This window comes from Lygodium microphyllum, chromosome 24 (genome assembly GCF_053477565.2).
Source record: "Lygodium microphyllum isolate KBCC chromosome 24, Lygodium_microphyllum_v1.1.10, whole genome shotgun sequence".
Classification (NCBI taxonomy): Eukaryota; Viridiplantae; Streptophyta; class Polypodiopsida; order Schizaeales; family Lygodiaceae; genus Lygodium; species Lygodium microphyllum.
The window spans coordinates 66,500,133-66,525,192 of NC_141158.1; the positions used below are offsets into that span (position 1 = coordinate 66,500,133).

Sequence of the window (25,060 nt, forward strand, 5' to 3'; positions counted from 1 at the left end):
ACAGATGAGCAGAGGGCCGAGATGGCCCAGATCCCTTATGCTTCAGCCGTGGACAGTTTGATGTATGCCATGATAGCCACTCGTCCAGATATTGCCTTTGCAGTTGGTGTTGTGGCACGCTATATGGCTACACCTGGCAGGAAACATTGGGATGCCGTGAAGAGTATCATGAGGTACCTGAAGGGCACAACAGATATGTGTATTTGCTATGGTAGCCAGGATACAGGGGTCGTGGGGTACACTGACTCCGATTGTGCAGGACATGCAGATAGTAGGAAGTCCACTTCTGGCTATGTATTCACCTATGTTGGAGGTGCTGTCTCTTGGATGTCTAGGGTTCAGAAGTGTACAGCTTTGTCTACCACTGAGGCCAAGTATGTTGCAGCCACTGAGGCTTACAAGGAGGCCATATGGCTAGGCCGTCTAGTTGCTGACCTTGGGATTGATGCTATACCTACACTGCATTCAGATTCTATGAGTGCCATTCAGTTGGCTAAGAATCCGGTCTTCCATGCGAAGACGAAACACATTGAGGTGAGGTATCACTTCATACGTGGTGTCGTGGAGGACAAGTCTGTTGACCTTGTCAAGATCTCCACTGACGAGAATCCTGCAGATCTGCTCACGAAAAGCCTTTACTGAGCGCTTTGCCTTCCTCAGGAGATTGATGGGCGTTGGATGAGATGTTGCCTTTCCTCATCCCTTGTACCTATGTACAGTTGTACTATCTTTTTCTTTTATTTTCTCTCTCACTGGGGCAAATTCGCCTTTAAGTGGGAGGTTGTTGGGGTAAAGGCGTCTCCGCCATGCTGCCCCGTGTATTACTACACTGACAGTACCCGCCACTGCACACTGCAGGTGGCGAGCGCCCGTCACATCACTTTATTCTTTGCATTCATTTTAGTGACTAGTAAATAAAGGAAGGCCCAGTCACACATTGTGACTGTTGGAGTTCCCATTTCTTGTCTCTCTCTTTCTTACTCTTGCTCTCCCGCCATAGCTCGCGTGCAAGCTTCGATCCTTCAGTAGCAACCTTCTAATCCAATTTTTCAACATTATCCATTTGAAAATTAATGTAATAATTAGTCTAGTGTCCAAAAAAATAATTTCATCAGTCAGTAATTAGATTGTCTAAACCAATTTCTCTTCCAAGTATCTCTTAGTAGTTGTTAGCCCTTAGACCGACATTAATTAATGCCTAATCTAATGTCACCACTGACATTAGTGGCCAATAAATTGGTCTAGGCTAAAATCAGACACCAAATGAAACCAGCCTTTCTTCTCGAATGGTGGTAAATAACCTCATTCAACACTAATTACAACAAGTATAAAATTCACATAAATTGAAAATGCAAATGTTACCGTTTATTCTTGGGACATTGGTCAGCCTATTGGCCCCAAAACCGGCGTTCATTCTGGTATTTCTTTAGGTTTTATTGCAAATGGATAGGTTATAATTGAGCTTCTTTAATCTCCTCTGCTAATCCAAGTATCTCTTGCTGTCAAAATTGGCTAGCAAGCCTTCAAATCAATTTTTCCCTTGATTTACTTGGGGATCCGGCTTCTTGAAAGACAAATTAAGCCCAAATTTGATATACATTGGCTGCCCTCTTAAATCTCCCTGAAATTCTTTAATTTCAACTGCTTGAATTCCAATCCTAGGCTCTCAATTTTAAGCACGCATCCTAAGGTGATGTCAAAACCCTGACTTCTGTTGCAAATTAAGGTTTACAATAGAGATTGATTGAAATCTCTTTCTCTGACGACTCAAACTACTGAAAAATGCCAAGGAGAGTTGAGAAATGTCTAAAGAATGAGAGAGAATGCTTTTGAGAGAGAGATATTTCAGAGTTTATCGTAAGGAAAGCTTAAAATTTGATTCTGCCCTACTCAAACAGCCATAAAAGCTATCACCTACAGCTTAGAACTGTGAAGATATATTAGGGTTTGCACTGAGGAAACACAGCATGTACAACCAAGACTGAAACACAAGGACTCCAACAATGACAAACAAAACTCAAACCCTAAATGCAAAACGCAAAACGCAAACGTAAAACTCAAAAACTCAAACACAAAGAAAAACAAAGAGACAAAAACTCTGAAGTAAATGAATATTGTAAATGAATGTAAGCTTGCCCAAGGGTAAGCAATGGAATATTGGAGAGTGATGACCACCGGAGACGGATCCCAAGTGTTGTGACCACAAGTCAGAGTGAGAAGAGGAGAAAAATACAAAACACTAATCACCAAGCAATCAGAAGACAAAGGCAATAGCAGGGATGATGCCAAGAGCATACAGTGGTACTAGGAAGCTGTAAACGCAGCAATAGAGCTGCCGCCCAAAGAAGGAAGACCACAACCAGCTGTCACCTATAGATAGGAGGGTCATACGCAAGCTTCAAAAGGTTACTTGATGCTCAAGAAGGGCACTGCCAACTGCTGCATGGGTGATAAGGATCAAACACAAGCAGTAGGAGACTGTCTGATTGTTAGTGATGGCTAATGGGACTAAACGCAACATGAGGGAGACCGCTAGCAAGGGATGAAGACACCATACACTAGAGGAGCTATGGAAGGAGTGGCAGCAATCATGAAGGATAGACTGCCACATGGGTAAAAACTAATGGCTGAAATCTCCACACAAGGGTGACAATATGCACAAAAGAAATGAGATTGAATGGTGGGCAACAATCTGTTTATAGATGTTGAAGAGTGCCCCAAAAAATTAGGGTTTTGGGGAACCACTAAAACTCTCTCGAACCGCACACCAATTTTGCATTTTTCATTACATAAGCATATTTTGGGACTATTTAAGGATGCTAATCAGTTGTAAAGTATGTTTGAGCTCAATATCCCCTCTTAGGCCCAAACCCCCTAGACCATATTATTAGCCTTCTCAAATTCAATAGACTAGCCAAAAGGAAAGGCTCCAATGGCCTACTAAGACTACGAAGGCAATGGTTATCTTATCAAGGGAGTCCCAGTAGTCATCCCAAAGAGGACAAGGCATTGAAAAAAGGGTGCTCATTGGCTGCCCAATGGCCTACCAAGTCCTATAAGGACAGATGGAACCACATTGAACTTTTGTTTTAGTTTTTTTTTTGGGTTAAAAGTGAATTTTATGGGTGGTGGCTAATTAAGTAACAATGATCCAAAAGACAAGAGTAGAGATGGTACACTTAACACATTGTACTAAAAATAAAGGAAAGGAAAGCTAAGTGCAATGCAATGAGTATGTAAGTATGCACTGAAAGTCTAAAAAGAAAAAGGCAAAGAGTGTGGCCATCATCGCATATGGCGAGGTGGGAAAGTGGTCCTAGAAGGTGCAATGGATGCCCTAGGAATGGATGTGTAAAGTGTAATAGATGAGCCACTAACAAACCAATCAACTAGTCCTTCAAGAGTAGTGAAGGAGATGGACTATTGAGGCTATCCGCGTACCACATGTCCAGTAGCCACTAGGACAAATGGAGCATATGGTGTAGAAATGGGAGGCGCAACCCCACAAGACTGGCTAGTCGGAGTAGAGCCAGTCGTAGCAATTTGTTGTGGTTTTCTACATGGAAAGTCTTGGGCCTTGGTATGACACTCCTTGTCCACATGGCCAACCTCTGGCAACGTGTGCAAAACTTTTTTTTTTTTAGAAATTGGCTACCAAAGGGATTGTGCTTCTTTAGTTTCATCCAAGAAAGGGGTGTCATGCTTGTTTTGGCTTGCCTTCAGAGTTCTCGCCACTGTTGGTAATCCCTCCCGAAGAAGAGAGAACCAACCCTCACTCCTCTAAATAGATGTTTGTGGAGAACTTCTTATGAACTTGATTGTGTAGCCTCGCGTCATGCAAGAATTGGCACTCAAACTCGTAGAAGGTCCGCAACCTAGGTAGTGAGATAATGTATTGAATAAAATGAAAGTATTTGTCAGACAACTTGTTCAAGAAGAACGTAACCTAATTGTCATCTGACTTTGTAAAGCCAATAGTAGCAAACTTAGCGAGTGACCACCGATATTCAACCTAACTCACTTTCAGATCATCCCCTTCCTTAATGGAAAACCCTTGAAGCTCAATATTAAGATTGATACATCGTGTGTGATCTCGAGCCACATAGCGGTCCATGAGATGAGTCAAACGCTCATATGCGAGGGAAAAATATTGTAACTATCAGTGGAATTCACGAAGCAATCCCTGCATTAACTCAACATTGACCATGGTATTGTGGGCTCTCCAATGACGAATGTAATCAAGGTGAGCTAATCGAGGGTTTGCTATGGACTGGATACCAACAATGAGGTTCCAAAGACCCTAAGATTCAAGCACTTGTTATATGAAGTTTGACCAAGTAGTGAAATTCGACCCATTAAAACGAGTCTTATCCATGAAGGCATTCTTGGCCATTGCAGCGAGTGGTAGTGCTAGGAGATAGAGGTGTGTAATGGAGATAAGATGGATAGGGAGGATAGGGTGGGGGAGTGGAGCACACTTGAAAAGGAATCCTAGAGTGACCACCATGCAAACGAGAAGTGTGAATAGTCATTCCAAATAAGGGCATAAGCGAGCTAGGTATGAACATAGTAACCACATGAGGAGCCCAAGGTGGAGGGTTAAGGACACATGGAGCAAAGAACGAAAATCCCTACATAGGAGTGACCCAAGGGATGTGTGACAACAATCCATAAGCAAAGGATAGATATCCCTACATCTAAAAGGTCATGTGGGGGGAGGGAGGGGAGGAGGTGAGTGTGAGGGGGTATTGAGGGGGATGCCCATCACAACTGTCCCAAAGTGTAAGGATGCGGTAAAGAGGGGATATGTGGAAGATACAGTGTTAAAGGGTGGCATTCCCCCTAACGATGCACCAAGAGGTGGAGTGAATGGAGGATAGGTAGAAGGGGAGATGGGGAATGAGAAAGTGCTAGAAGCGGAGATGAAAGATCCAACCCCTAGTGTGCTTTAAACAAAAGTGAAATGTAATCCCAAGTTTTTGAAGGAAGATGTGAGTAGATTACAATGTGAAGAAGATAGTGGTGCGATGGGAGGGAGTTAAGAAGTATGGTTTACTTACTCAAATGAAACAGATAGTAAAGATATACCTGATGAAGGGTATCTACTCAGAGCCTCTTCTATTAAAGTTAACATATTGAAAACAATCCAGATCCTACACAACAAAAGAAACAAGAGAGGGTTTTGGCTCATACGACTCTCAAAAAGATTATACTAGCCTAACATAAGGCCTGGCTGAGATGAAGAAGATGGATCACCAAACGAGCCGAATATCATGTATCGTGGTCCCTCCAAGATCAAAGAGATGGCTAGTCTCACCAATCAGTCCAAACAAAGTAGTAGCACTTGTTGGAGGGGGATAAACCTGATTGTATGTGATTCGCAAGTACTCCTCAAACTCTTCATCTATAAGATGATCAAAATGAGAAGATGATGATGGTAAAGGTGAAGATGTATCTACCTCCTCCTCGAGACCATAATGCCTTCTCAGGGCCTCCAACGATGGAGAAGCCTGATAGGGCGTCATAGGATCCCCAGAAGAAGGCCCTTGAGACATTACGAGTCAGAACCGAGTCGATGTGTGTTTTGCACAAAGACTAGCCTCCACAATCACCGTAGGATACAATAAAACACAAAGATTCAACTCGAGACAAACAAAACTCAAACCCTAGACACAAAAATGCAAAACACAAATGCAAAACTCAAAAGTCAAACACGAAGACAAATATAGAGAGAAGAAACTCTGAAGTGAATGAATGCTATAAATGAATATAAGAGAGTACAAAAAATCCAAGGGCAAAGCAATGGAGTGTCAAAGAGTGACATCCACCAGAGATGGATTCAAAGTGCTATGACCACCAATCAAAGTGCAAAAGACGAGGAAAACACCAAATGTTGATCAGCAAACAGTCAAAAGACAGAGGCGACAGCAAGAATGATGCTAGGAGCAGAAGGCAGCAACAAGAAGTTGTAAACGCAGCAATAGAGCTGCCGCCTAGAGGAAGAAGACCGCAACCAACTGTCGCCTGCAAATAGGAGGGCCATACGCAAGCTCCAGAAGGTTGCCTGATGCTGAAGAAGGGCACTACCAACTATTGCCTGGCTGATAAGGATCAAATGCAAGCAGTAGGAGGCAGCCTAACCTCTAATGATGGCTGATGGGACCAAACACAGCATAAGGGAGAGGGCCAAACAGTGGGCAGCAGCAATGGATGAAGACACCATGCACTGGAGCATAGTTTTTATCAGACACATCTAATTGCTCAAGCAGACGTATGAAAAACGTATGAAAACAGGAGTATGAAATCTTGTTTCATATTTGACATACTTTTGAGGAAAAAAACAGATTGGAAAAAGAAATAAACATCACAAATTTGCCAAATAGGCTGTTGCCTGGTAAAAAAACATTAAGAAACACTTGCCAATTTCACCTTGGAAGGTGTCACTTGCTGTCACTTGTCTTCTCCTTGCCCCAAAACATAGAAAACTTGCTTGTGGACTGTGCAACAGGTTTACTCAGTCTTCAGCCTCAATATTGACTGCCCCAGAGTTGAATGCATTTTCTTAGTGTATTATCCCTCTCTCATCTTTTACATGTGCTATTTTTGTCTGTCTGAAATTTCAGACTGCATCTCTCTCTCTCTCCCTCCCTCTCTATCTTTCTTGCGTGCCTTGACTCTCAACTCTGAGTAGCTAGTTACTGTTGCAAATTTCTTGGACTGAAGTCTGAAATTTCTAAAAATTTTAGAAATTTTAGACATTAACAGCCGTTTAACTCTCAAATTGTTGAGAAACACTCCTTTTCTCTTTAGTATATGCTTAAGGATCTCTGAAATATCTGATTAAAAATCTGAAACTTTCAGAAATTTTTGACATTAACAGCCCTTAAACTCTCTCTCAAATTCTTGAGAAACACTCTTTTTCCCCTTTAGTATTGCCTCCAAAATTTCTGAAATTTCTTGATTTGACAGCTGAAATTGACATTTCAGCAAACTAAATTAGTTGTAATGTCTTCATGTGAGAAAGCCTCATCCCCTTGCTTCTGCTTCAGGCCGACACAAGTGGGAAGAAAGAAAAAAAGTGAAATGGGAATTTGTAACAACTGTGAAGCAATGGAAGGGGGCAATTTACATGCAAGTGCAAGTGGTGTTAGAACACTTGGGACTCTAGTTTTCATTCAGCTTGTTAGCTTGCTTACTCAATTTACTGTAAAATACTAGATTTAGATACATTATTACAATTTTTTAAAATTAAAATTAGGGCAATGAATGATTCATCCCCAAGGTGTGAATCATACTCCAATCATACTTTCATACCTGTCGGCATATGACGTATGATTGCCATATGAAAAAACTATGCACTGGAGGAATTGTGGAAGGAGTGGTAACAGTCGCAAAGGGTAGACCGCCACATGGGTGAAGGCTGATGGATGAAATATGCACACAAGGGTGAGAACCTACACAAAAGGAATGAGACTGAATGGTAGGCATCTTGCCTATTTATAGATGTTGAAGGGTACCCCAAAATTTAGGGATTTGGGGGACTATTGAAACTCTCTTGGACTGTGCACCAATTTTGTGTTTTCCATTAATAAAGTGTGTTTTGGGGCTGTTTCAAGATGGTAATCGATTGTAAAGTATGTTTTAGCTCAAGAAGGACCCTCAAAAAGACTGTTACCCCCTCCTATATGCTGTCATCTGAACTAGAAAGACCTTGTGCTGCTGTTACTTACACTGGAGGACTCCAAACTGCTATTGCTTGTTGCAGAACTGGTCCCTGGTGGCTGCAAATCACATTTGATGAAACCAATCTTTCCTTCTTCGAAAGAGTGGTGATTACCTAATTTAATACTAATTACAATAAGTAATTAATTCACACAAATCAAAATGCTCGCTTTACCACTTTAATCTTGGATAATGGACAGCATGTTGGTGCCCAAACTCGCGCCCCTTGCAAGATTTCTTTAGCTTTTATTACAAATGGATCGAGTACAATTTAGATTCTTTGATCTCCTATGCTAATCCAACTACTACTTACTATCCTTAATGACCAGCAAGCATCCAAACCAAATTGCCCCTTGATTTGCTCCAGGATTGGCCTTCACCCTACTCCTTGAGAGACAAATCCAGCCCCAAATCTAATATCGATTGGCTGGCCTCTTGAATCCCCCTAAAATTCCTCAATTTCAACTATTGGAATTCAAGTCCTAGGCCCGGGATGTAGCTGTCAAACCCTAATTTCTATTGTAAATTAAAGTTTACAACAAAGATTTTTCAATATCTCCACCTCTGATGACTCAAATGGCTGGATTTTGCCGAGATAGCTTGAGAGATGGTTGGGGGATCAGACAGAATGCTATAGCAAGAGAAATTTCAGAGTTTCATCGCGAGAAATGCTAAAAAACTACTGTTGTCTTGCTCAAACAACCATGGAGCTATCACCTATAGCTTAGGACCACCAAAAAGACTACTACCCCTCCTATATGTTGTCACCTGCACCAAAAGGGCTTAGGCTACTATCACCTGTCCTGGAGGGCTCATATTGTTGTCATCTGCTATAGGAATGGTCTCTGGTGGCTGCAAATCACATCAACAGCATCTCCTTGCTCTCTAATAGCCTCCTCCTCTCTCACAATGATTGAAATAGACTTCCACAACCCCAAAAACGTTTGTCTCATATGCATGGGCAAGTTTTGCCAAGTGGCAACCTTCTAATCCTATTTTTCAACATTATCCAACTTATTAAATTAACTTTTAAAATATTAAATCTGAAAATTAATTTAATAATTATTCTATTTTGGTTACTCCACTTTATAATGTCAAAAGATGACGTACCAACGAGACAGTAGGGTTTGCGGGGAGGAACACGGAGTGAACTTGGCAAACATAGAGAAGAGAAGAGAAGAGAGAAGAAACTCTGATGAATGGAATGATGAAGATCTGAATCATGGAGTGAATGTGATACAAGGGAACAAGCGTGTCGTAGCACAAGGAAGATGATGAAGACAGCCACGAGCCACGAACCACGAACCGCAATGTCCTCCTGAAGGGGTGTGAGAGTAGTGGAGAGACTGGAAAGAAGCAGTGACGCACTGAATGAATCAGCCGTGAGGAATGAATGAGAGAGTGGCCTATAAATAGGCATAGTCAGTCTAGGATGGCGCCCCTTTTTGGGACTGCAAACCCTAAACGCAAAACGCAAAAACGCAAAAACACAAACTGTGGGTGAAGGGTGAAGGGTTTCTCAACATATAATTCTTAGATGATTCCGTAGTATTGGAGATCTCAAACCCTCATTTCAATTGCTTATGAAACTTGTCAAGCCTTTTAGAGGTGAACTCTTCTTCAAGATTCACTTTGGAGGTGAAGTCTCCTTCAAGGTTCACTCGAAGTCCTCAAACATGAAGGTAGATTTCTTTTCAACAAAGATTTTCCACTCACATAATCGGGAATAACCCTTTGATTTTAGCTCCAAAAAATAGGCTTGTACACATCTAGAGAAGTCATCAACCACTAGTACGATGTGTTTGGCTTTTCCTAAGGAAGTAGTGTGCAAAGGGCTACACAAATCTATATAAAAATTCAATTGGCTGATAATTAACTTGACTAGGCTAATTTATCTTCCAAGCGTCCCTAAGCAATTATTGACCCTCAGATTGGCATTAACTAATTAATCAATGCCTAGTCTTTAATGTCACCACTGACATTAGTGACCAATAAATAGGTCTCGGCCCAAATCTGATACCGAGTACTACCTAGTACATGTCACACATAACTCATTACAACTTTTGCCTTTGGTATTAAAGGATATCTCACAATCCTCGTTCCTGACAAAATTGGTGTCATGAGGACGTGTATTTTTGAAACCTCACTTAACATGTGGATTAATTTTTAATCACATGGTTAAGTAAATGTTACACATGTGAGGTGTAACTGGGATTAGAGTAAATTTAGGAGCCCGGGACTCGAGGAAATCACGAGATGTCAAAGGCAAAAGTTGCTATAAGTTATGCCACACAGGTACTTGGTGATATCTTGTGCCAATTGTTGGCCTAGGTCATTCATTTAGCCATGAGTGTCAGTTGGTCACACTAGGGAAGTGGTGTTTAATGGTACCTAACGCCAATCCGATGGTCAAAGATGGTACTAAAAATTAATATTTAATTATGAATAATGCTAGAAAAACCATTTGGGAAGATTGCTACTTGTCAACAATACCCATGCAAGACTGAAAAACTTCTTTAGAGACTGGAGAGAGGCATTTTTAGTGTATTCAACCTACAAGAGAGGAAGGAGATGTTGCTTGTCTAATTTGCAGCCATTGGAGGACCTTTTGAGACAACCAAGGGCAAGAGAAAACCAATCAACACCAAGTGACAGCATCTACAGGCTATTGAGACAGGGCAGTAACAGTAAATGACTAATTTTCTTCGGTCCTTTGTATCTACAAGCTGTTGAGATAGGGCAGCAACAATAAATGACAGATTTATTTAGTTCTTCGCAAAGAAAGTCTGAATTTTCTTTATCCTCAACATTCTCTCTCATCTCCCAACCTTTCTACAGCATTGCTCCAAAGATTACAGCATTGAGATCACCAAAGGCTGAGAAATTTTAGATTTCTCTTCTATAAACCCCAATCTGCAATAGAAATTAGGGTTTAGCAACAGTCTCGAGAAGCATCCAAAAATTGGAAGCTCCAAGACTTAGATTCAATAGGGCTGAAGCTGTTTTTAGCCTATTCAAGTGGAGGGACCAGCAAATCATTGAATTTGGAGAATTTTCCATCTCCATCAAAGCGAGTGAAGGCCAAATGATTGCCCGAATCAAGGGACAAATCAAATTGAAGACTTGCTAGTCATTTTGGACAGCAAGGGGAGTTGGAATACTGAAAGGGATTGGGAGAATCCCATCATACATCAACTTCTTCTTTAATTAAGTTAAATAAATACCGAAAGGGGCGCCAATTTTGGGGCCAACAGGATGTCCAATGTCCAAGATTATATGGTTAAGTGTGCATTTTAATTTTGTGAATTTGTTAATTGCTGTAAATAGTATTTAATCACGTTATTTACCACCCTATCCAAGAAGGAAGGCTGGTTACAACTGGTCTAACAATGGAAGCATAGACAAGTGCTCAAATAAACTACTAAACATAAGACAAAAGAGAAAGAAAACAGAAAAACACTACAAAAGAAGAAAACTCAGAGATATGCTCAAAAAATGGAAATCATGTACAAAACATGAAAATGACACATACAACAGTGAGTCTTTGGCTCCTAGACACTAGCATCGGCTCCCTCTCTCCACAAAACCTATAGGTAATGATGTCACTGAATGAGGAGGGAGCCAGGTATATGAAGAAGAAAATAATGCTAAAATAGAGGCATGTCAGCCAACATTTAATGTTGGTCAACTAACATAAAATGCCCCAAATAAGCATCATAATAACCATAATAAAATGCCTAAATAGCCTAGCCATGCCCAACATAGGTCAACTCACACATGAGCTATCTGGATTGCTAACACCCTGGCTCAGATCATAAGTGATTTGATAAAATACAATGATACAATGATAAAGGCTAATCATAGTCCATACAACAAAGAACCACCAAAGTAGAACCATGGATACCCAAACAATGGGTGATCAAGCCACCACCAAGGTGCTTCGCAGTAAACCTGATGTCGAGGTCGATCATACCGGCTCACGAAAATAGAGAAGAGTCATAACAAATCTTTGTGTCTGTCAAACAATGTTTCGCAGGAGCATACAAGACCATCCTACAAAAAATGCCTCTGAACATACATGACCATGGATTCCCCGCCTTTAGCCAAGACTACCAAAGTGTGCCCTCATGTGAGCTCGGATTAGGAGCCAATCCCACTCTATCAAAAAACCAGCCCATCATGAACCTAGATGTCAATCCCAGCTCCAAGATTTGAACCTACAGACTTTGGTTGATGTGTCAAGGACATCCCTCTCTGGAACATGTGCATCTATATATCTACATAGGTGAGGCTCAGCAGCCCCATCTCACCACCCTCTCACACTCCCTCTCTGGCATTGGAGAGTCGTGAAGGATGACCGCATCACCTAGACTAGAAAGCAACAAAGGAAGGGGCAAGCAAGCCCTCCCTCAATCTGAAAAAGTGGATCTCTACCACACCTAGGACTTCCCCTTGGCCGAAGGATCGGAGTCCGAGACTCGAGATGAGGATAACTCATTGGAGAAGTCCACATTCCGCTTCTTCTTCTTTCATGAGGCTACAAACTCCTTGCAGTCCTTCCACAAGTGGCCCTTTTTATCACAGTGATAACACAAGGCCTTCGCCTTCTTTCTATCAACCCTCTCGAAAGCTATAAAGGCCTCACTGAAACCTCCATAATGAGACTAAAGACTCCCTTATAACGCAAAGATACCTCATACTCAAGTAACATCGAGGACGTATGTGTAAAGGTCACAAGTGTGGAGGATGTCTGCATCCGCAAAGCATTGGCCACTCAATCAAACTCGAAGGGAAGCTTGCAGAGTATCATTCCCACTAGATCTGCCTCTGGAAGGACAGACTGCATGTGTTGAAAGCCAGTTCTATACCTGTGTCACACAGATCAAAAATGACTATATGATATTTATCGCTTAAACTTCATCTGCTAAAGCTGTCCATAAAGAGTCATAGCACACATAAAGAAAGATGTCTTGTACAACAGCTGAAGCTTCAACCATATGTCTGGTGATGATCTACAAGAGGTAACCACCAATAGAATTGCTTTAGAAATACACCAAAGTAGGGCAAAATACACACGTGCATTGTCCAAATCCCATGTAAGCACAACTTCCTCATGGTTGTCCTCATCAAAATCTTCTAAAAGAGGAAAAGAACACTGAAGCCGAGAAATAGCTCCACATACAATGTCCCAAATTCGCTCCTTCACAAACCAAGCTTTCATCACAGCACTCCATGTAAGATAGTCAAGTCCATGTAACTTATCATTTGTAGAAGTACATGGAGAAGCCATTAGGGGAGGATAAGAAGAGAAGATAGAATAATAGAAGGTATATAGAGAGAGAATACAGCCAAACCAACAACAAAGACTTCACAAAATAAGAGTTCACATATAATGTAACCGAAAATATGATTAAAAACAAAGGCTGACTACTACAAAATAAAGAAAAACCTATCAAAAACTGCCAGAAACAACAAAAACGGCTTGTACAAACAATCGCCCCAGCCAAGGTTAGGGATAGAAAATTAAAAATGCAGAATGGTGAAGCATTTAATGCAGCAAACCGACGATTGAAGGCTGGAATCCAAGTGCACGCTGAAAACGCGTGTTGCTGGTTTGAAAAACACAAGCCTGGTCAATAGGGGAAAGAAAAACCTGTAATCAACAAAAAAATCGCAGCAAGAACCTAGGTCCTGCAATCTGATACCATGTCAAAAGAGATGTAGCAATGCAACCATAGTCAAGTGTTGAAATATACTGAATATAAGACAAAAGAGAGAGAAAACAGAATAACACTGCAAAAGAAGAGAACCCAAAGATGTGCTCAAAAAATACAATCCATATACCAAACACGAGAATGATACGTACAACAGTGAGTCTCTAGCTCCTAGCCATTGCAACAACTCTATCTCTCTGTCACAAGACTGTGACAACTATTACCTTTTTGTTGATTTCTTTATTACATATTTTATTTGGTTTTTCTTTTTGGAAGGATCCCTCTTGAAATCTAAACGCCTGAGTTGCATGGCCAATTTGTGAAACGGACAAGAATGTCGCCTGGAAGAGACTTGTGAAAGTGTATATGGACAAGTGTGTTGAAGAACTAGCCTGGAAGAGACTAGTTCAAAGTGAAGATGGACAAATCTTCAAGAGATTAGTCTATGTGGAGTCATCAGTGGAAATTCACTTTCAGTTGAGCTACATTACAGATTTGGATGTAGCCATAGTCTGCAAAGATGGTCAGAAGACTAGTGGGGATGCAATGGAAACAACTCCTAAAATTTAGGGAGTTACTATTTTTGGACCCCAGAATCTGTTCGCATCATTATCTTTGTTTTTGTACGAGGATTAATCCTTTGGTCTGTGCCGAGGTCAAATTTTGAACCGAGGATGGAGAATTTTAGACCGAAAGGTTTAAACAGGAAAATTGTTACATGTATGCCATGTGTCACAATTTGGGCATAAATTCCCAAAAGAGAGAGAGAGGGCAGCACAAAAACGAGTTTCAATGCATGGGGGGCTCATTTTGTGAAAGGGAGATGGATTGCTGCAGATGGAGAGCTCTTGAGAGCTGGTCTACCTTGTCTATGATGCACAGAGGCTTGGGCTTGCTTCCTACTCTCTCTCTCTCTCCCTGACAGTATGGTTATGCTGCAGAATCAAGGGCCTTTCTTCTGATTCAGGTACAGCTGTGTGGAATATGTTGTTTTTGCATGAGGCAAGAGCCTCCTTTCTCCAGGAACAAGAGCAGTTGTATGCTGCCCACAAGCAGGAACAGGTGAGGGTGGTAACCTCACCAAGCAAGTGTCTGAAACAGCATTAAATCAGTTCTGATTCTGGACTGTTCAGAGGTTATTTCAGAGCCCAATTGATGTCAGAATCAAGGGGCACTTGGCCCAGATGATATAGGACAGTGCAGGGAACAATATGAGCTGAGAACAGGTGTCAGAACAGGTCTGAACCAGTAATTACAGTGGGCTGAACAGTACAGGGAACAGTATGAGTTGTAAACAGGTTTCAGAACAGGTCTGAACCAGTAAATACAGCCGGTTGAAATGGTCAATTCTGCACTCCAACCAGAAGATTCAGACTTGGGCAGAGGTTCCCCTCCTAGTCAACTTGTTTTGGGTCAGTAATTGTACTGTTATGCTGTCAAATTTCACCCAGAATAGGTGAAAGACAGCCCATTGTATTTTCCCTCTTTTTAAAAATAAAGAAATACCACAAGGGGCGCCTAACTTAGGGGCCAACAAGGTGTCTGTGTGGCAACAGGAGCATTCTAGCTGCCTGTTTTTCTTCTTGATTCTATGTCTTTAAGTTCAGGTAAAGTGGACGACTGTAAATTGGGTGAAAGCATTTATATATTTTGGTTGTACACTACCGCCCTTCCCAGTGAACAGGCTGGTTTCACTCTCCACCAAACTTGCTGTAGGTGATGATGTCATTGAATGATGAGGGAGCCAGGAATATAAAGAAGAAAATAATGCCAAAATAGAGATAGGTCAGCATTTAATGCTAGTCTGCCAACATAAAATACCCCAAATAAGCATCATAATAACCATAATAAAATGCCTAAATAACCTAGACATGCCTGGCATAGGTTGAGACTCACACGTGAGCCATCTGGACTGCTAATAAGTCCCACACAACGAAATAATTGATTTCCACCTCACATTTGCAAGCTACATTAGCACATTTGATTAACTTTTAATCAAATGCTAAGCAAAGCAATAAAATTTCACATCCTTGTGATTTTACCAGCATATCCTTGATCTGTAACAACCTTCTTCTCTCTCACAATGGCTGGAATAAACTTTCACTAGCCCCCAAAAACGTTGTTTCCACTTACATGGGGAAGTTTTACCAAGTGACAGCCTTCTAATCCCATTTTCCAGCACTATTCAACTTATTAAATTAGTTTTCAAAATATTAATTCTGAAAATTAATTTAATATTTATTCTGGTGCCCAAAAAACTAATTCCACCAACCAATAATTGAAGTGGCTAGGCCAATGTCTCTCAACTATCCTTGAGCAGTTATTGACCCATAGACTAGCATTAATTAATTAATTAATGCCTAGCCTCTAATATTACCATCAACATTAAGGGCCAACAGATTGGTCCTTCCAAGTTGACCTTGTATATGCATAAATTGGCCCATTTGCATCATTTGCTTATGCTCACTACCCACATTCGGAAAATCATGCTACTATATTGGCTCTTCCTTCATTGCATCTTGCTGTCCCGAAGCTCTTAAAGACAATTTCTTCTTCTCTTGCCTTTTCCTGCCCTCTCGTAAGAGGTTCAAAAAGTGCAAAAACCAAGGATCTTTTGCCAATTGCACAAGCATTTCAACTATTATCCTCAATTGGTCTTTAAATTGTTCATCAAATTCCTCTCCCTCTTGATGGCCATGAAACTCCAAAGGCCTAAACAGACCCACATTTGAGTCTAAACCAACATTACCAGCTTGGAGTCCATACAGCGGGCCTTGTCCAAGATCACACATTGCATTTTCCCCTTCATCATGTGAATTTTCAGACTAAGAGGAATCATCATTTCTTGATCCCATCTCACTATCTGAAGACATTCTTGTTGTAATGCTCAGCTGAATACAATGTCAACACTACAATAAAGCTTTTGACCTTCAATGAAGTGCCTCGAGCCCACTAATTCAAGGGAGTTGATTGTATCCCAACAATGGAACCATGAAACCAGCCTTCCTCCTCGGATAGGGTGGTAACAACCTAATTTAATAGTAATTACAGCAAGTAAATAAATCGCATAAACTAAAATTCACACTTTACCACTTTAATCTTGGACAATGGACAACCTATTGGCCTCAAAATTGGCACCCCTAGCAGTATTTCTTTATCTTCAATTGCAAATAGGTGAAGTACAACTAAGATACTCTGATCTCCTCCACTAATCCAAGTGCCACTTGCTGTCATAAATGGCCAGCAAGCCTTCAAACCGATTTGCCCCTAGGTTTGCTTGGGGATTGACCTTTACTCCTTGAAGGACAAATTGAGCCCCAAATCTAATATGGGCTAGCTAGCTTCTTAAGTCTTGAAACTCCCTGAAATTCTTTCATTTCAACTACTGGAATTCAAGTCATAGGCCCTCAATTCTGAACAAGCATCCTGAGGTGGTTGTCAAACCTTAATTTTTGCTGTAAATTAGGGTTTCCAGCAGAGATTCACCAAAATATCCACCTCCAATGACTGGATTGCTATAAAACTTGGAGGAAAGTTGGAAAATTGTTGGAGAAAGAGAAAAAATGTAGTACAAAGAGAAATTTCAGAGTTTCATCACAAGAGAGGCTGAAACTACCACTGCCCTACTCAAACAGCCATGGAAGCTGTCATCTACAGCTTAGGACCACCAAAAAAAGAAAGGAGGAGGAGGAGGGTAGATAGAAGTAGGTTGTAAGTGTCCAAAAGGTGCCGATTGATGTGAAGGCACTAGAATATGAATGTTTTCATGAGACATCAAAGCAAGTGGAGATACCAGGCCACATGAGCCCTATCCAAATGTCAACTAGGACACAGCAAAATGACCAGAAGGCCTACTAGGTAATGCCATGGAGACAAACTCTAGAGTCTAGTACCAACTGATCCACACTCGATAATGGCTGCGAGGAAATCCCAAGCCATGATAAGCCCAAAAGTGTGTGGAAGGGAGGATGAGCCTCCATCATAGATACACCACCCGATTGAGAAAAGAAGAGGGCCTAAAGGCTATGCATAAAATTGAAGGACTCCTCGGTGTAAAAAAAACTGCTAGGGTTTGCACTAAGGACACACAGAGTGTATGACCACGACAGAAACACAAAGAGACGGACACAGACACAGAGGGCACAACTCAAACGCTAAACGCAAAACTCAAAAACTAAAACACAGAAACTCAAACACAAACAGAAGAAGGGAGAGAGAGAACACAATTGTCAAGTGAATGAATGTTGTAAATGAATTTAAGAGTGTACAGTGTGCTCAAGGGCAAAGCAATGTGGAGTGTGACGTCCACCAGAGATGGATCCCAAGTCTGTGACCACCAGTCGGAGCTGTAGAAGTGCTGAATAGTGAATCGCAAATGGCAACAAGCTGGTCACCAAAACGCAACAGTCTGGAGGCTAGAGGCTGGTAAACGCAGCAGTGTACCACCGATTGGAAGCTGAAAACTGTGCACAGGTGCTGTAAACCGCAGGGCAACAGCTGGAGAAAGGGTGTCGAAGAGTGTCAGGACCTACAATGCTGAAAACGCAGGCTGGCTGACCTTGGCAATGATGGGCGGCAGCTGGAGCAGCAGTCTGAAGCAGTCGCCAGCAGCTTGGAGTTGTTACCTACACCAATGGACAAGCTGAAGATAATGTGGCTGCAATCGATGATGGCTGGACAGCAAATGGAGACGGCGGGCTGCAGGCTGGAAACTGGGCGCCGACAGCAACATAGGGTGTGTGGGTTGGCATAACCTGCAAACAAGGATGAGGCTGAATGGGGGCAACCTGTCTATTTATAGATATAGAAGAATACCCCAAAAATTAGGGTTTTGGGGAGGCCACTGAAACTCTCTCGAACCGCTCCCTTTTTTTGGATTTTTCATTAATTAGGTGTGTTTTGGGGCTGTTTAAGAATGCTAATCAACTGAAAAGCATGTTTTAGCTCAACACCCCCTCTCAAGCCCAAAACTAAGCCGAAAGGTTAGACCAGCCACTATGATGTTTATTGACCCCAAGGCATCCCACCCCAAAGCAACCAGGGCATCAGACAAAGGGTGCACATCAGCTACCCAGTGGCCTACCAAGACTATAGAGGCGATGGTTATCTTACCAAGGAAATTCAAGTAGTCACCCCAGAGAGGACAGGGCATCAGACAAAGGGTGCACGTCGGCTGCCCAGAGGCCTACCAAGCCTTACAAAGGCGAATGGAACCACATGGAACTTTTTTTCTTTTAAATAAGTGAGTTAAATTTTATGGGATGTGGCCAACATAGTTAGGGTGAACTAGTCAAGGGTCCCCCGCATAGGCTATAGACCAATGACGAGGTCCCAAAGGATGATGAAGGGTGCCCCAAAGAATTAGGGTTTTTAGGGGACTACTGAAACTCTCTCGGATCGCTCTCCTTTCTAGGGTTTTTCATTAATTAAGTGTGTTTTGGGGCTGTTTAAGAATGCTAATCAACTGAAGATGAGGATGGAAACCCTTGCGTTTGAGTGGTCATGTGAGAGATGAATCTAGGGGCAGTGAGAGGAATGCCCATCACAATTGTCCCAAGTGCTATGGGTGTGGTCATTAGCGGAAAGGTGAGAGGCAATGTGTTAAAGGGTGGCATTCCCCCTAACGAAGTACTATGGTACAAAGAGATAGATAATGGGATAGACAAGGAGAGGGTACTAGGAGCAGAGATGAAAGATTCAACCCCTAGTGTGTGTGAAGCGAATGTTGAGTGTAATCCGAGATTTTGAAAGGATGAAGAGAGATGATCAAGAGTGGAGGCAGAAGAGGGTGGGATGGGAGGGATGGGAGAAGTATGTGTTACATGCTCAAATGAAATAGAAATTGCAAATGTACCTGAATTCCATCTGCTTCGTGAGCCCCTCTATTATTCTGGATTTTGCACCTCAAAAGAGGAAACAAGCGAGGGTTTTAATTCAGGCAACTCAAAAGGATTATACAAACCTGACATTGAACCTCGCTGAGATAATGAAGATGGATTGCCAGACGTTCCAAATGCTGTATATCGTCCATGATCGGAGAGGTAACCAATCTCACCAACCAGTCCGAAGGTGATAGTAAAACTGGTAGAAGGGGTGTAAACATCACCGTACTTGTTGCGATAGTACTCCTCAAAGTCCTTTGTCATGTTAGTAAAATCTAGAATAGGAGTAGAAAAAGAAGATGAAGGTAAAAGTGGCGTGTCGTCCTCCTCACCGAGTTTATAATGCAAGTAAAAGTGGCATGTCGTCCTCCTCACCGAGTTCATAATGACGTCTCAGGGCCTCCAGTAATCAAGAAGCCTGATAGAACATCATAGGAACTGGAGAAGAAGGTGTTTGGGATATTGTGATTCGGTTACGAGTCATATTATGTGCCTTGCACAAAGACTAGCTCTCCACAATATCTGCAGGATACTCTTTACAAGAGCACCGCCTCTGATACCGTGTGAAGAAAACTGCTAGGGTTTGCAATGAGAAAACACAGAGCGTACGACCACGACAAAAACACAAAGAGACGAATACAACTCAAACCCTAAATGCAAAACTCAAAACTCAAACCCTAAATGCAAAAACTCAAAACTCAAACGCAAAAACAAACACAAACAGAAGAAGGGAGAAAAAAACACAACTCTAAAGTGAATGAATACTGCAAATGAATGTAAGAGTGTACAGATACTCAAGGGCAGAGCAGTGTGTCGAAAAGTGACGTCCACTAGAGACGGATCGCGAGCCTGTGACCACCAACCAAACTGTGAAGAGAGAGGAAGAACACCAAACGCTGATCACTAGAGTGTAGACGACTGCAAAGGATGATGCTTGATGATGAAAACGCCAGCAGAAGGCTGTAAACGCAAATGCCAGGTGGAGAAAGATGGTCGCCGACTGCCGCCAAGTGATGGAGAGCTCCAAATGCAACAAGTCATCTGATGGAGGAGGAGGGCTGCTAACTGTCACCTATAGCCAGAAGCTGCAAACGCAGGGTGCAGATGAAGATGAAGGTGCTAGCGATGAGAAACAGGGCCAACCGCAACAGGTAGGAGGGCACCAGACAGTGGGCGACAGCCTGTAGGAAGGCACCAAGGCACTGCAAGGGCTGATGGAGAGAGAGGAAGCAATCAAAGGGCTAGACCACCACGTGTGTGTGTGTGTGCTAATGGCTGCAATCTGCAAAAACGAGTTAGGTTGAATGGGGGCAGCCTGTCTATTTATAGATGATGAAGGGTGCCCCAAAGAATTAGGGTTTTTGGGGGACTACTGAAACTTTCTCAGACCGCTCCCCTTTTTAGGGCTTTTCATTAATTGAGTGTGTTTTGGGGCTATTTAAGAATGCTAATCAGCTGAAAAGAGTGTTTTAGCTCAAACACTCTACCAGTTGCATGTTCAACCCGTGCCGTTGTACTGCTCTTAGGTCCCAGTATATGGGTTCGATTTCCAGAGTACTCTCTGAGTTCTGTTCTTGCTGTTCCCTTTTCTGATCTGTGTTCGTTGCAGTTCATATCAGCAGTGTCTCTTTGCTTCCATTGCTCCACACTTTTCTGATAGATCCAAGGTCAAAAAGATAATGCATGGATTGCTAAACATCGTTCCAAGTGACAGCTGTGTACAAAGGATGCAAAAGGCGGAAAACTAATTTCCCTTCTAGTAAGCCTTGCATTCCCCAGTCAGTTTAGGGTTCATTTCTGACACAAAATGACATTACCCTCACAGGTTTATGCCTTCCAATATGTAACCATATGTTTACTATTTTTATCTAGTACTCATCATGCATCAAAATTAGCACAATTGTGCTTAGAAAATGTTGTGATTTCTATCATAGCCTATCCCTGTTTTTTACATGTGGCTGGGCAGCTCCATTGTTTGTTTCATTGCTCTGTTTGGTGACCAGAAAGCTACAGTATCACTTATAAACTCCAAAACTCTCCTAGAACATGAATTTGATGCCTAAATAGATCCTTCAGAAAACTTTTGCACATTGAGCCACAGTTTGTCAAAATGTTAATAAAATAGTATGCAGCTATAGATCTGCTTACCGTGTCTGAAGTGGCCTGTTGCTTTGGAACAACGAGAGCAGTAACATAAAAGGTTGCATTTTTCTGTACAGCATAAATATTTCACAATACAGTCTAAGTAACATAATCACAACAATCAGAAATAAACTTATAGTTTCAGTATTGCTATTACTTACAAAAGAGCCTGCAAGCACAGCACAGGTCTCAATGTTATTGTTTGTATTACTTCGTGCCAGCTTCAAGAACTCTTCCATCATTTTTGTTGACTGAAAATACCAAAATGCAGAATATTAGCAATCTTTATCTAGACAATATATTAAAATTTGAACCTCAGGGATGAAAAACTGTGTTACAATGTGCAAACTCTTTGGGTCTCCTGTTTGCTTCACATCATCAGCTAATGCTGAAAGGGGGCCTTGAAATGGATCACAGATTGCCGCAGGTGAATTCTCCTCTTTAGAGAGCTCCAATGAGTCTGACATAATAGGCATGCTTTGCACAGGTACAGGAACTGGTGGAGGTGATGGTTGCATCAGTGTGCTGAGTTGAGAAATAATGTCCAAATGCTCCCCACCAGACACAGACTGAGAAGGTGTTTCCACTTCAAAGTCAACCGAGGCTGCAGACAATGGAGCTTCAATAACTGATATAGTCTTGTTCTCACTCTGATTCAAGCTTCACACAAAATACAAAATTAAGGGTCAGACTATACCTATGTTACAATGTGTCACAATGTTTGGCCTGTATCTTGAAATCCCCTCCCACTACCCCACTCAGAAAATACAAAATGAGAAAAAAAAGAAAGGTCAATTGTTAACAAACCTGGGCACCTCAATTTGTGCTGCATCAATGTAACTGGGATATTGAACCTATAATGACAATTGAAGCCATTAGAAGCACCAATTAACAGGATAAAATTCAGTGCGATAGAGAGCAGGGGTTGTGTTAATACCCTAGCTTGTGAAATTGGCATATCCCAAGGGGCACGTAAGCCATTCGGTCCCAGAAAAGAGTGCCTTGAGAGAGTCTCCTGCTTAGGGGGTGGCAATTTCCATGATCTGCAAGGTTGCGTGCATAACTAGCTTGTGAAACTCAAATTTATAGTTGTTGCATCAAATCAAGTCTTGTAGGTCATTAACAAAGTATCATTTGGACATTGTTTTGCATTGTGAGCACAACTTGGTGATTCCTTGAGCCATGATTAGAATGCAGGTAGTCCTTTCTGTAGCATCAAACTTTATGAATGGAACAGTGAAAGGATCAATCAAGTAAAGACACTACTGAACAGGAAAAATAAGCTTAGTGCATGCTGAAAAAGGTGAATGAAATGGAGCTCACAAGTCCCTTAGCTGTTCATCAACTTGGTACTGTCTGATCTGAACATTCTGCAGTGCTTGGAGCTGCCAATTGGTCTGAACAGACATCAATGCAAGATTCAGGCTATGCTCATGGGGGAAGTTATCAGATGTAGTAGTCAAAGCAGACCAAGACACTAACATTCTCATTGTTGACACTTTGAACCACAGGTCTGTTTGATATTGGAGGCCATTCATACTTGTTGACTTGCCCACCAACATCCACAATTGAACTGTTCAACTCCTCCACCCGCTTTTGCACTTCAGGTTTGAGGAATTCAAGTTCAGATAGTACCTGGTTGCACTTCTGCAATGTCACAAGCAAAGCACACAGCCGTTACAATCTTCTATTTAGACATCTCTTATCATTCACACAGTATTTGGGATCCACCTGCTTATAAACTGCTCTCTGCTTTGCAGATGATGTGTAATAGTCCTGGTGTTCAGGTATGGTCTCTCCCACAAGACTGCAATAGCGAAGAACCAACCACAAATGAAGGCAGTTCAATCACCTCCTCCAAATGAAATAAAACATCAGTGCTGTCTTAAAATTTCTTGGAAAATGCTGTCTAGTAGTGCCATTTTTCCTTGAATCTGATATAGACAAAAGGGTTCAAAATAACACAGTTTTTTATCTAAGGTAAGAGATGTATATACCCAAATGCCTAAAGGAATAGCACCTCCCTTGCAAATATTACCAAGAGAGCATAGCAAGAGCCATGCTGGCATTGTTTCCATATGCATGCAAGATAGCTCACAACCCAACCAAACTGTGGAGCTTGATCGCACTAGGATCCTTCTCCTTGATGACCCCATCAAGGAGTAGGACCAACCAAGTGTTTGGTGAGAACCCAGGCAACTTTAGCCAATTTTGTCCCATTGGTTGCACAAGTCAGTCTTATATCAAACATGTTCAATGTGGTTCCTAATCACGGGAAGTAGATACACCTGTCCATGGGTGATTGCAAAGGAAAACTTTGCTGGGGCATTGGGGCATCATAAGAAATCGTATCTTGCTTGCTCGTGCAAGATTCTTCTCACCATACTGCTATGGTAAAGAAAGTCTACCTGGAGAATCTAAGGAGCAAAATATAGAGCTCAAGGATGTTCTTCTCCTCTCTGTAGATGTATGCCTGCACAAAGAAACAGAGAATGAGGAGGGGAAAATAGGGGTTGAGGTGGGCGGGGGGGGGGGGGGGGGGGGGGGGGGGGGAGACATCAAATTTTAGACAAATTCCCAAAACAATTCCTGCATTGTGAATTATGACAACATCGTGAGCTTTTGTGAGGGAGCCACATAACTGGCTAGGTGCCATTGGGGGCAGGGGTCGTGTAAGGCCAGCAGCCCATTGCCCCCAACTGCACCTGGCTAGGTATAAGTTCCCTTCCCAGTAGAAGCTCGTGATGTTGAACACTGCAGAGAAAAACAAGGGAAAAGACCCCCCTTTCCCACATGAAAAAATCTCAAAAACTTCTTTCGTGCGCGCGCACGTGTGTGCGTTTTCCCAGATTCTAATTCTTGTGATACGCGTGTTTTCTGGTTCTGATCTTCCTAGCAGCATAACCCACTGATTGTGTACCTGCTTGAGAAGATTGTCTGCGGTGCGGTAGTACTTCTTGAGAGGGAAACGATTGTCGACGTCGACCTTAGGGGTGTTGGCCGCGATGCTGAAGCGGCGGGACGATCGGGTCGTCATCTCGAAGAGAGATGGTGAGAGAAGAAGAAGAAGCCAAGAACGAACGAATCATAGGAGCACAGGAATCGCCATCGCCAGCGATCCCAAATTTCACAAAGGAAACCTCTGTTCCTCCCTCTCCCGCTTCGGAGGCGAGAGTGTATTTCTGCTGTTTTGTTCTTGCTTAGGCATAAGGCAATAGACAACACGGCGGCTAATCTTTCTTCCTCGGATTTGTATTGACTTTCCTCGCGTGCTTTTGTCCTTAAGTTTTACCAGCGTTCTCACCCGTGTTTTTCTTTTATGATGCGATTATCTATCTGTATCTATATCTATAGGTATACTATCTCTTAAGGAAAAGGTTTTGCAGGGGGGCTCTCTAGTGCACGCGGAGCCTCTCCACAAAACGTTTTGAGAGTTCGCTACTTGCACATTCGCAAAGGGACCACCCTGCCAAACCCATCGCTCGCATAGGAGCTATCCACATGCCTATAGGATGGGCTCTCGTGTATATCTACATGTATATTTATATTGTATATTATGTACTAGCTGGAGTGGTCAATAATGCGCCTACTACTACGTTT

At 42.1% G+C, this 25,060-nt stretch overlaps 1 protein-coding gene across 2 annotated transcripts in view; it reads right to left on the reverse strand.

Annotated features, from left to right (window-relative positions):
• Window positions 1-24,724, reverse strand: part of LOC148015180 (AMSH-like ubiquitin thioesterase 3) — a 59,810-nt gene extending 35,086 nt beyond the window's left edge. Inside the window, exons 1-10 of one of the 2 annotated variants that reach the window (XM_087665098.1) lie at window positions 24,381-24,721; window positions 23,869-23,933; window positions 23,192-23,267; window positions 22,943-23,107; window positions 22,784-22,857; window positions 22,398-22,503; window positions 22,268-22,314; window positions 21,799-22,120; window positions 21,622-21,711; window positions 21,467-21,529 (exon numbers count right to left, since the gene is read on the reverse strand). In XM_087665098.1, the coding sequence (XP_087521224.1) occupies window positions 21,467-21,529; window positions 21,622-21,711; window positions 21,799-22,120; window positions 22,268-22,314; window positions 22,398-22,503; window positions 22,784-22,857; window positions 22,943-23,107; window positions 23,192-23,267; window positions 23,869-23,933; window positions 24,381-24,497 (1,125 nt within the window). In that variant the 5' untranslated portion in view covers window positions 24,498-24,721. Of the gene's footprint in view, window positions 1-21,466; window positions 21,530-21,621; window positions 21,712-21,798; window positions 22,121-22,267; window positions 22,315-22,397; window positions 22,504-22,783; window positions 22,858-22,942; window positions 23,108-23,191; window positions 23,268-23,868; window positions 23,934-24,380 lie in introns of both variants that reach the window. The other variant, XM_087665099.1, reaches the window with a different exon arrangement.
• Window positions 24,725-25,060: the final 336 nt, after the last annotated feature.